This window comes from Alligator mississippiensis, chromosome 4 (genome assembly GCF_030867095.1).
Source record: "Alligator mississippiensis isolate rAllMis1 chromosome 4, rAllMis1, whole genome shotgun sequence".
In the NCBI taxonomy this organism is placed as follows: Eukaryota; Metazoa; Chordata; order Crocodylia; family Alligatoridae; genus Alligator; species Alligator mississippiensis.
The window spans coordinates 69,508,369-69,521,110 of NC_081827.1; the positions used below are offsets into that span (position 1 = coordinate 69,508,369).

The following is a 12,742-nucleotide window of genomic DNA, read 5'->3' on the forward strand; positions in this document are numbered from 1 at the left end:
CTATCTAAATTTGTTGAAAGTCAGATCTGGAACTGAAAAGGCTGCTGTATGGGCTTCAAGCTTTGGGGTGGACAGCTGAAGAAGTGCCTTAAATTATCTGAGTAATACTGTTTTGGTAGAAGCTACTACACAGCATCTCCTCAGGGACAGAGCCCTCTCTAGTGGTCCATTCTGCCTGCAACTGATGCAGAACACAAATCATCTGAGCTGCAGAAAGCATTTTACAGTAGGCTTATGGCAGTGCTGGGAACCAGTGCTTTTATTAAATAAAAGCATCAACAAATTTGTTTCAGAATTGTTATATTGTTTTCTTTGTTGATGAGAGAGATGACAAGCTGGGTTTGAACATCTGTAGTGTTAAACATTTTCTTTTTGTCCAGCAAACTGAAAACAGCCATCCTCTATCTAATCTGAAAATGAGGAAAAGGTCCTCTTGCCTGCCATTAATTCTGTGACTATTTTCATTTTTGGCACCCTAGGGATCCAGAGATGTTGTATTTCTATTTAGAAACCAGATATATGTAGCTTAAAGTTTAAAGCACTTTAAACTGTGATCAATTCTCTCAAAGAACACACACTCACAAGCAAACAGAGGCTTGGATCAGTCCTCTGCCAACCTTCGTGTCATAGCATTATGTCTTCAGAACACCACAGGCCAAATTTATCTCTAAGCTGACATTAATAATTACTCACCTGTTATGGTATACCCCCTCTAACTATTAAAAAAAATGCACACCCACTTCCTCTGCCCACTTCCACACACACCTTACCTTCCTTTTGAGAAATAACAATTAGGTATTTTTGTAGCTTCAAATCCATCTGGATTCATTGATGGCATGATATGAATCCGGGTGTTATCGAGTAGTTTTGTGATGACTGGGTCTTGCTGATCCTTGTCTACCAGGAATTGTATTAAATGAAGCAGCAATTCCCTCCCAACTGTCTGCAATAAGAAGCACAGGTTTAAGGTTTTTTAAGTCAGTGATGAAGAGAAGGATGCATTCAACACAATGCTTGTAGGATCTGGCAAAGATAATACTGCACAATATACACACAATTCTAGCAATCAATCCAAAATAAAAGATGTTACGGTCAGCATTGCTTTGTCACAGTTCTCAGCCTCTAGATAATTACATGTATTTAGGTTATGTGGTTTTTTGTTTTTGTTTTTAAACTTGTATTTTGGTATCTGTTTGGAATGCAAAGACAGGAAAGGTCCAACCCCAGTTTGAAAGGAATGTGATGTGGCACAATCTCCACTCATGTCTGTCATCCCATTTCATGTAGTGTTTGACATGAATTGAGTTCATCAGGGCACATGCAATTCATTCTGGATGAGGAAAAAAACTACTGAGCTACTGGGTCAGAGAGAGGCATGGGCAGATAGAAAGCTGCATTTCTCTCTCTCTCTCTGTGGACATAACCTTGGGCATCTGCATGCAATTACCAATGCCTCTATTTTGTTTTCACTCTTTCAGGGCCCAGAATTCAACCAAGACAACTGCCCCAGTAAGTGCCAGTTCTACCTTCCAGGGAGGTAAGAGTGCTCCTAGACTTCTCTGTGTGTGTACACATGTGCATCCACACATGCACACACACACACACACACACACACACACACACACACACACACACACACACTCAAACTCTCTCTACAGAATGTGTTTTTCAATGTAGATCAATGGCTAGGATTAAATATAATGTATGGGTACATAAATCTAAGTTTTAAACCAGTGTTTTAGAGTTCAGCACAATACAAAGGCTTGTGGAGTCTTGAAAAACTAAAAGAAAGTTAAATAATTGTTAACAGAATTCTGTCTTTAAGATTTAGAACAAAGACTACAGGAAATTGTAGTTGGAGTACTGCGTGCAATTCTGGGCGCCACACTTCAAGAAAGATGCGGATAACCTGGAGAAGGTCCAGAGAAGGGCAACTCGTATGGTCAAGGGCCTGCAGACCAAGCCCTATGAGGAGAGACTAGAGAAACTGGACCTTTTCAGCCTCCGCAAGAGAAGGTTGAGAGGAGACCTTGTGGCTGCCTGTAAGTTCATCACGGGGGCACAGAAGGGAATTGGTGAGTATTTATTCACCAAGGCGCCCCCGGGGGTTACAAGAAACAATGGCCACAAGCTAGCAGAGAGCAGATTTAGATTGGACATTAGGAGAAACTTCTTCACAGTTAGAGTGGCCAAGGTCTGGAACGGGCTCCCAAGGGAGGTGGTGCTCTCCCCTACTCTGGGGGTCTTCAAGAGGAGGTTAGATAGACATCTAGCAGGGGTCATCTAGACCCAGCACTCTTTCCTGCTTATGCAGGGGGTCGGACTCGATGATCTATTGAGGTCCCTTCCGACCCTAACATCTATGAATCTATGAAATTCCAAGAGTGGATGACTATGGCCTCATCTGCTCTCACAGCTACTTGGAACCGTGCGTAAGAGGGATGTATTCATATGTGAGTAACACTTGATGTCATTACAACTAAACTGGAGCTTCTCCAAAATACTTAGAGGTGTTCTTCATTTTTTCCTTTTCTTCCTTTCCCTCCCTTTTTATTTCTCCTTCCTCATTCCTTCCTGTCATGTACTCTGTAGGCACCTGCTGCACTCCCCAAAAGGTTTTATATATATATATATATATATATATATATATATATATATATATATATATATATATAAAATGTGTGTGTGCCAGTTGGAGAAACATTAGGCAAGGTTCTTGCGAATAACTTAAAGCAAACTTTGATTAATGTGATTCTCAGGAGAAAAAAGACCCATCCACAGAGGTTAGGGAAATCTTATTAAAAGCCTGCCATCAACCACAATGTTCAAACACAGTTGTAGGTGAACCAGTGTTGTTCCCTCTCAAATCCTTGACACTCACACAATATGCAACATTTACACTACTGATCTCTCTGCCAAGAAAAACTTCGGGTTTAAGAACATTTATTCTGCAGGATTTTATTTCCTTCAGGGATGCCAGTGATAAGATATAAAGCTGCATGTTCTGGTTGTGTTGGACAGGCCCCAAACACTTACAAAAAAATCTGGCAGTTAAAACAGATGAAGTTGCTTCACAAAAAGACTGGGTACAAGCAGTCAAAGTTAAGGTAAAGCCATAGACATAAAGCTTTAAATTGAAAAACAAAAATGATATTGATTCAAAATTGGAACAGGGGTCTCTTCTGTTAGGAGTTTTCTTATCCATGCTAATTGAGAAAGATGGTAAAGGAAGATTATAGCAGAATCACCATGGGGCTTAATGCTTGGAAGAGACTCAGCAGAACCACTCTGACAGCATGGGGACTTGTAACAGCTGTCATGAAATCACATCTAGGCAGAAGACCTACTCCTCACTTCTTAAAATTAGCTCCTGCTTTGGCCAGGACAGAGAATACACTCTCCTCTCTGGCTAACATCACTTCTCCAAAGGATGCTTTTATTTCCCAGGGATGTCCCTCTGATGATTCTGAATGATTGTAGCTCCATGGCTGGGGTGGGAATAGGCCAAGACTTGTGAGTATATATGCTCCAGCATATTCATTGGCACTAACTATCGGAACAGTCCTGCAAGTTATAGCAAGCTTATGCATGGGTTCCCTTTTAGTGCCATGGCATTTCAATGCCTTTTAGAATAGTATTTCACCACTAAGCTATTTATAGAATTAAAAAAAAAATATCAAGACCAAGAAGCATACCATAGTTATATTGGATGAAGCCAGTGCTCTGTATAGATAAGCATCTCCCTGCTTGAGAGTGGGCACAGGTTAGAGCATTGGAAGAAACAGTACAGGAGAAAGGAGAAAGTAATTCTCCACAACTGTTTGCTCTCAAATATTTCCTACTCTGGCTCATGCAGCAAACAGGGAGCAGATATGCTGTCTAGCAAGAACTCTGCTTCAGGAGCCAAACTGGCAGGGATTGGGAAAGGTTAGCACACGCACTCTGTTGTTCTTCTGGTTACAAGCAACATGTGCCCTGACCATAACTGACTCAGAGTCACATGTGCAGTAGCCAAGTTTAAGACCCTTCACCTACAAATGATACCCTCCTAGAGAGGTTATATTTGGATTTTCATGTTAGCTGACCCTGCACAGGCACTCACAGGACCTCCCTCTACTGTTTGTGTGGGTAAAGGGAGAGGGTTCCCTTACCCCCATGCCAGATTTGCAGCTGAAATGCTTGACTTCTGTCTTTCTCTTTTGTGAATAGATTCTAGGAAGCCACTCATAGCAGCCTGCCAGGGAAAAGTTTTTAAAAAACTGTATATTACCTCACTAACTCTGCATATTTATCCTAGTTTCCATGGAATTTAACTTCTTGTGAGGGGAAAAAAGCCTGTTCTCTTACCAGGGGAAGAGTGCTTCAGAATTTAGCTCATTTTATTGTATGTAAAACTTAACAAGGAGGGAAGCAACAACACCTGACCAGAGCCTACAGAGCATAAGCAACTGGGCTTGTTTCTTAAAAGCAGTATTGGGCTCAGCAGGGGAACAGTTTAGACAGGAAACACAATAGAGTGGAAAAAAGAGAAGGGAGAAGAGATGGCCAAGTCATGGCTCTGCCAGTGGTAGAGGAGGCTGGTTCATGGAGAAGCATGTGAAAGCCCCCTCCCACAGAGAGGACTGCCCCAATCCCTGGACATTAAATTAACTTGCAGTAGGTATGCTGGACAAAAATGTCCAGCATACCTACTGCCTAGGTAATGACCTGCTTGGTGGAACGGAAGCGGAAAGGGATCTTGGAGTCCTAGTGGACTCCAAGATGAACATGAGTCGGCAGTGTGATGAAGCCATCAGAAAAGCTAATGGCACTTTATCATGCATCAGCAGATGCACGATGAACAGATCCAAGGAGGTGACACTTCCCCTCTATCGGGCGCTGGTCAGACCACAGTTGGAATACTGTGTGCAGTTTTGGGCGCCACACTTCAAGAGGGATGTGGATAACCTGGAGAGGGTCCAGAGAAGGGCCACTCATATGGTTACGGGCTTGCAGGCCAAGCCCTATGAGGAGAGACTGGGGCACCTGGACCTCTTCAGCCTCCGCAAGAGAAGGTTGCGAGGCGACCTTGTGGCTGCCTATAAGTTCATCATGGGGGCACAGAAGGGAATTGGTGAGGTTTTATTCACCACGGCACCCCCGGGGGTTACAAGAAATAATGGCCACAAGCTAGCAGAGAGCAGATTTAGACTAGACATTAGGAAGAACTTCTTCACAGAGTGGCCAAGGTCTGGAATGGGCTCCCAAGGGAGGTGGTGCTCTCCCCTACCCTGGGGGTCTTCAAGAGGAGGTGAAATAAGCATCTAGCTGGGGTCATCTGAACCCAGCACTCTTTCCTGACTATGCAGGGGGTTGGACTCAATGATCTATTGAGGTCCCTTCCGACCCTAGCATCTATGAATCTATGAATAAAACTTCTCTTGTTTCTGTTGCACTCCAAATGTGTGTTCATTAAATGCTTGTGGGGGCTCAAAAGCAAAACGGAGAGGGAAGGAACAGAGAAGGAAGGAGATGGCAGGGAAGAATAAACATTTACAGGTAACAAAAGCATCTGTCCTATGGTCCTATGGTGCCATATCATGTCATAGTCTGCTTGTTCAAGATTAGCCAAGGAGGGTTATAATGATTTTCTGTTCCCAGCTGCTGTGTCTATTCTTGTCCTGTTTGTCTCCTCCATCTTCCTCTTTCCCTATTTCTTCATAAGTGGTAGGCAGCCCTTCAAATGTAAACATCTCAGATTACATACTCTACTAATGACATTCATGGGCACGCAGGACTAGTACTTACCAAATGCATAGCAGTAAAAGCATGCTTATGTACAAAACATGATTACAGTCAAGCATACACCACCTAGTTTTATGGCTGTTGCTGTCGTATTCAATGTCCTTAATGCACTCTCCATTGAGTTCTGGACCCAGGCCCTACATGTTAGAGTCTCTAGATATTTGACATTAGGTCCAGATACCACATAGGAAATTTAGGCTGGGATTCAAAATAGGCTGGGGGCAATGAGTCTCACTGAATTGCCTTACTGGGGTAGTATTAGAAGTTAAGTGGGGCAATGTGTAAATCAAAATGAGTCAGTTAGGTGCCTAGAATCATTTACAATCAATGAAGAGTCTTCAGAGACTCCTAAGAGCGATTTAGATTTTAGCATCCTGGTGCTCTGTGTAAAGAAGGAGCAGCAGGCACCTCAATGGGCTATTCAAAAAGCCCAGAGCTGCCAAGATGTAGCCAATAGAAACATTTAATGCACAGTAGTGTGTGTTTGACTGTAGGCCCATATATCAAACTGTCCATTAAGCATCTCCATTTGCGTTGTGGAGTCCTACCACATAGACAGTCATTGAGGGGAAAGACGCCAAATAATCTAGTCGTTAAAGCACTTGCTCAAGAAGCCTGGCAGCAGGCTTGTTTCTGCTTTTCAACTAATGACAAATGTAAAATATAAAAACAGTGCTGGAAGCAGAGACTGGAACCAAGGGGTGCTTGTACACACCATGGGGGTTTAATTCAGTTAAATTCTCCCTCAATTGAAACAGTGGGTTTTTTAAAAGATTGCTTCAATTTAGGGAGAATTAAACCAAACTAAACCCTCATGGCGTGTGCACAAGGTTGGGGGCCCGATCCTTACCTGCCCCTCCGGCAGTAGGGGCAAGGGAGTGGGGAGCGAGCTGTTGGCGGGCTGAGCAGTCCCTGAGCTGCGGGGAAGGGTGGGGGGAGAAGGATGCTTCCTTCCATGCTGGCAGCGCCCGCCAGGCAGCACCCACCTGCTGGCACCTGGCCTGGGCCGTTCCAGGGGGCACTGCAGCTGAGGAGGGAAGCATTGGCCTCCATACAGCCACAGAGGGAAGCACTGGGCCCCGCAAAGCTCAGGCAGGCAGACTCCAGGAAGAAGAAGGAAAAAAAAAAAAAAAGATCAGGCTTGCTGCGTTCTTTTTTTTTTTGCCCTTCAGTGGAGCCTGCCCACACAGGCTGCTGCTGGGCTGCACAGCCTGAGCTGCGCAAGGCCTAGTGCTTCCCTCCATAGCTGTTGCACTTTGTTAGGACAGCAAACTAAAACACCTTGGAGGTGTTTTATCTTGCTACGTACCAAAGTAATTTAAAGTGCAGTATGCCACTGTGTGTGTAAACAGCAATGCCATTAAAGCAGTGCAAAAAGGGCATTTAAGCCACTTTAGAGGCCAATTCTGTGGCTTGTACAAAGGCTCTAGGATTTCAAATCTCCCATAGCAGTGTCATAACCACAATATTAAGAGTCAGGCTCCATTCTTGCTTGCTCTCCTTTTGGTCTCCTGAACATCATGCTATTAGCTGCAGAGTAACCTAGCTTCAACAAGAAGGGTGGCATGCCTATTTTGTAGCCTGGTGGTTATGGCACTCCTTGGGAAGGGAGCAGTGATGGTCCAAACTTTCTCAGGTTAAGGAAAACATAAAGGTCATATGCTCCTCTTTTGGGCAAGTGGTCTAATGACCAGGCTATTGGGCAAAATGTAGGTAAGACTCCCATCAAGAACTGTGACCTGAATTCAGTGCTGTCAATGCAAGTTAGGCGGCAGAAAAAATATGTTTCTCTTGGGCTTAGGTGGAGGAGTTAAGATGCTTCCTAACAATATTCAGATATTGTGATATGCCCAATTGCACAAATTGCTTCTAAATACATGGATGTCCAAGACACTTTGCAGTCCCAAATGGAGACACCCATGTGTTTGGAATTTAGATACCTAAAGAGTTTTATGGCTGCTGGCCCAGGGCTATTTTGAATTTCTCTGTGGAACTTTGGTGGAGTCAGGCATCTAACCTAAAGAAACACTTGGAATTTAACTCCTAGTGTTTTCACTCTGAGGTTTTAGAAGGGACTTGTAACAGGTAAGAGATGAGGCTTTATAAAGTTTAAAAAATGTAGGTCTTTCCTGGGCTACATAACAGACTGGATTAGTGAAAGTGGCAGTTTCACAGGCCTGAGTTAAACAGAACCGAGTTATACAAAGGGAGTGTCTGAGTCCATCTAATTTTTTTTCTGCATATTTCACATACATCTATAACTCTGTAGCACATTTTGGAGAAAGGAAGCCTTTGTTAAAAAAGTCCCCCAAATGAAGGTGTTGGAGTTCAAAACAAACACTCCTAAGGCCTTCCACCCAAACCAGGGAATACCAGATTTGACATTCCTGAGATGTCTAAGGTTAAGCAAAAATCCACAAAACAGAAATACGTATTTAAAACCACCTTTGTCCATCCTGAAGTGATAAAAAGGGAACAAGTCCAATTAAAAAAAAAAAAAATCTTGTAGGTCATCTTTAACAGTGTGGAAGCTGCTAAAAGACTGGGGTAGAACCCAATAAAAGCAGTATGTGCATGAAAAAAACTTCCTTCTAAGATCCCTGGTAAGCATGTTGCTATAAATGACATTGCAGAAATTGAAATTGTAGACGTACCTCATCCCCATGCATATTAGCAATATACTTGAACTCTGGTATGCCAATCCTATGTTTGGTTGGACACCTTCCCAGAACAAGAACCCACAGGTTTCTACCTTTAAGAGGGGAAGGGGAAAAAAAAAAAATCATTTTACAAAAAGTGTCAAACAATACAAAATTAAAAATAAATTAAGGATTGTCCAGTATAGAACAAACCCTGCAGTCTACCCTCCACACAGCTTACAAAAATAGAACTCTAAAATAATATCTATTTATTGTTAGATATCAGAACTGTATATTGTTTTTCCTTCAAAGCTGAAGTTAAATATGAATGAGGTTATTTTCTTGTTTACCAAAACTGTACTTTTTGAAGTATTTACCCATACTTTAAACAAATTTAATTTTTTCATTCATGCTTATTGAGCAAGATAGATCTGAAGATAAACACTAAGAACCAGCTACTAACAAAAAAATTAAAAAACACATCTTTGGGTAATACTTTGCCTGTCCTTAAGTAAACTATTTCAACACCATATAAAGCAAGAGTATCAGCTTGCATAATAAAAATGTTCATGGACTGTTAGTTAGACATCTGGAGACATTATTGTAACCAAATTATTTTTCTAAGATCAATATGGATGAGTCATAAAAATGAGTTAATTGTAATTACCACTAATAGACCTGAACTAGAATGACTAAGAACCCTGATTTCAGTTAGGAAAAAAAATTGAGTTTTGGAAACTCGTGAATCAAGACAAGCCTGAATCTTTTCATAGCACAAAAAGTCTCAAAAGCACAAGATTTTGTTTCAGAAACCTTTTTTCTGAAATTAAAATGCTTTTTGGTGGGCTGCAGAAAAAGTGGAGGTTTTGAATGAAGTTTACTTCATAGCTGTCTGCCAGAGAACTGCAGCAATGACATTGGACCAGGCTCATAACAAGAGCCAGAGCCTGATGGGTAGCTCAGAAACTAAGGTGTCTAGAAGCCCTTTTCAACAGCCCACCTAGTCATGTGGAAAGGAAGCCAGGAAGCCTTTGGAATTCATCTGGGCAGAACTCTTCTGGCAGCTAATATCCAGAATCAATTTGAATTATTTGATTTAAATGAAACTTTGGCTGTGGGTTGGGAGCTGTTTCTTGCATGCAGAAGACACACTAGAACAAACAATGCTTTAGGGTACTCACTTAGGGTATAGGAAACAAAAGGCTCAATTCCTGATCTGAATCAGAAAGAACAAGAACATTGAACCTCGGCCCCCCCTTATTGCAACTGATTACCCTACCCACCAGTCCATTGGTTATTTTGGGTCCAAAACTGCCTTTTAAAATGCTGTTCTGTCCTGATACAGAAAAATAAATAAATAATACATCTTACATTTTCATGAGATGGGCAAGCCATTTTCTGCACAATTCCACCTGGATGTGCTGGCTCAAATCAGGCTTTCAGATAGGCTGTAAGGAAACTGGAAGCCTGAAACTCCTGCTAGGGGAAAGGGGAAGAAGGGAAGTTTTTCGCTGATTTTTTTCTAACCCACTCTAGTGATAGCTCACTGATTTCTGACTAGGGTGCAGTGATACCCTAGGTGCTGAGAGACCCTATTAAGGGTGATGCACCATATTAGCACTCTTAGGTACACAAACACCTACACAATTCACAAGATATACCAGAGATTTCAAGAGAAGAATTTCACCATTATTTTTCTGGTTCAAGTTAAATCAGAGTCCCCCCCAGCATGCTTTCCAGCCCTGGGCTGTGCTGTCTGCTCCAGAGAGCAGGGCTGGCTCTGCCCCTCTGCTCCCTAGCTAGAGCAGGGAGGGCTGGCTGACCAGGGGATGGGGTTTGAGGGGGGAAGTGCAAGCCTGGCTGGAGATTCAGCCCACTCTCCAGGGCTGGGGACGACTGCCCCCCAACCCACAGGCAAACCCCAGCTGGGGTCTGAGGCCAGGGAGGAGGGTTAAATACCTCTTCCCTCTCTCAAACTTTCTGCTGGCTACAACTGTGGACTACAAATCTCAGAGGCACCTGGAAACAGGAAGAGGAAGTGATGTGTAACCCTGACGGGTCCTGCTGCTGTAATTCTGGACTGCAAATCCCAAAGACCTCGGGGGCAGCAGGAGAAGAAGTGAACACACAACAACAGAGCTATGCTCTAGTGATGCCCTGCCCCCCCCCCGGGTTTCTGGCCTGAGCCACTGCAGGTATGTGGCTGCATTTCCTGACTCAAAAGGTAAGTGTCTGTTCACTTCTTTTTCAAATTAATCTGTGCAGTTTAGACTAACCTGCAAAGACTGAATCGATTCAGTCTCAGGCTTTTTGAATGTCTGTACATAGCCTGATAACTGCTATAAGAGCTGCTGGTGCCCGGGTCCAGTTTTACAATCATTACTCAGTGGACTAGCGTTATGCTGGTTGCAGAAACTGCAGAGTTTAAGTGGGAACCAACATGCAAAAGACCTTTGGACAAGAAGTAGAGCAATCAGCTTGAGAAAGTAAAATTAGATTTGCTGAAACTCAGGACTATGTCAACTGCAAACCCTGCCTGAAATACAACCAGAGCACACATTACTTAACTAGAAATACTGCAGTGGTGGTCCACCTCCAGCCCACAGGGCCTTGTCACCTGGCCTGTAGGGCACCCCCATGGGTCTGGAAATTTGGCAGCTGGGGAATACAAGTTAGGTGGCAGAAAAAAATATTTATTTCTCTTGGGCTTAGGTGGAAGCGTTAATTGTTGTGGCTTCCTAAGCCATGGCAATTAACGCTGCCACCACCATTCCCTAGCTGCCAAATTTCCAGACCCAATGGGAGTTCTGTAGGCTGGAGGAAATAGCCTCCACACTGACTTGCACTGGTGTGTGGGGCCACTCTATGGCTGGATTTAACACACAGGGCCACCCTGCACACTGACCTCAAGCTAGATGTGGCCTGCAGACTGACACCACCCAGGAGATCTGGCCCACAGACTAGCCCCACACCATTCTTCCAGACTCTGCAGGGCCAGGAGGCTGAGCACCACTGAGTGAATTCAGATAAGACTTGTCCTATACATATTGTGCAATCATACCTGTACGGTTGTTTCTATTAACAGCCTACTGTTATGCAGCATCTCAGCTATAATAACCCCCCCCCTTCCCCCCAGGAAAAGCCATTTTAAGTGATAGGTACATATTATTCATATTTCAATATACAAAATTAATTATAAATAACTATAATATTCAGAGTAAGAGTCAACATAAAAGTGCATAGTAACAAAACTACTGCTTTGTTTGGTGGAACTGTGTGCCTGCTGTTTTCAATCAACATGCATTTTTAAGCTACTTATCATCAGATGTGTAGTACTTCAGAGTGAACTACTTGCAATTGATTGCTGTTTGTTGATGCATTATATATACACTTTACCCCAAATCAGACTTAATGTTGCATGTATTCAAATCAGAAAATATTTGTGACCATTAGAGCTTCAGTCTGACTATTCGATCATTTGTAGTCATGAAGTTTCAAAAACTTGCCTGCACAAGACATTTGGTGTTTGTTCCCCATCCTAAATACCTGGGTGATCAGTTTGATAACGAATACTGGGAGTCCTCCATGCAAGATACATGTTTAAGGTATTTATTTGATATACAAGCTGATTTTCAAAGAGCTAGACTGACTGGGAATTCTTCATAAAGCACATGCACACACTCCCCTCCTCATCCACCTTAAAAGAGCCCTAAAGTTCACTTCATATTTAGTTAATACAATTCAATCAGGTCTCAACAACCAATACTGTTACTATCTAGGAACACTTTACTGCATAAATAATCACAGTGGTATCAGAACTACCTGCAGAGTTAAGTTTCTACTTAATGTAATAAAAGGTGATAGAATCTAACCTTCAACAGCAAAGGCCAGACACAATAACTGATGGAAAAGAAACCAAGTATTTAAGAGTATTATGCTACTGCCTGTCACTGCAGCAGCTGAGCATCTTCAATAAAAGCATCCCACATCAATAGCAAGTTCCTAATGAATTTCATGGAGTCACTGGCCCTTCTCCCTTTTTTGGCACACAAATATGCTTTAAGTATACTTTTGATGGGGAGTTAAGATGGATTAGGGCTGGGGTGCTCAACCTTCTTCCACCTTGGCAGGCCAGATGGGTAGTGCCCAATCTGTTTCTGGGCTGGATCTGGCTGGTGGCCCCGATCCAGAACCCAGGGTGGGAGCAGTGGAGCCCTATCTGGCTGCGTGGAGTGGGGCAGGAGGTAGCACATCCCCAATCAAGCCATGCAAAGGGGCCCCAACCTGTCCCCAAAGCGGGGAAGGGGCTGTGACCTGGC

At 43.1% G+C, this 12,742-nt stretch overlaps 1 protein-coding gene across 2 annotated transcripts in view; it reads right to left on the bottom strand.

The window, feature by feature from the left end:
* The window catches only part of CPM (carboxypeptidase M), a 66,611-nt gene that overhangs the window by 16,323 nt on the left and 37,546 nt on the right, over positions 1–12,742 (bottom strand). The window contains exons 2-3 of one of the 2 annotated variants that reach the window (XM_006267071.4): positions 8,439–8,536; positions 771–943 (exon numbers count right to left, since the gene is read on the bottom strand). In XM_006267071.4, coding sequence (XP_006267133.1) covers positions 771–943; positions 8,439–8,536 — 271 coding nt within the window. The remainder of the gene's footprint in view (positions 1–770; positions 944–8,438; positions 8,537–12,742) is intronic. The other variant, XM_059726078.1, reaches the window with a different exon arrangement.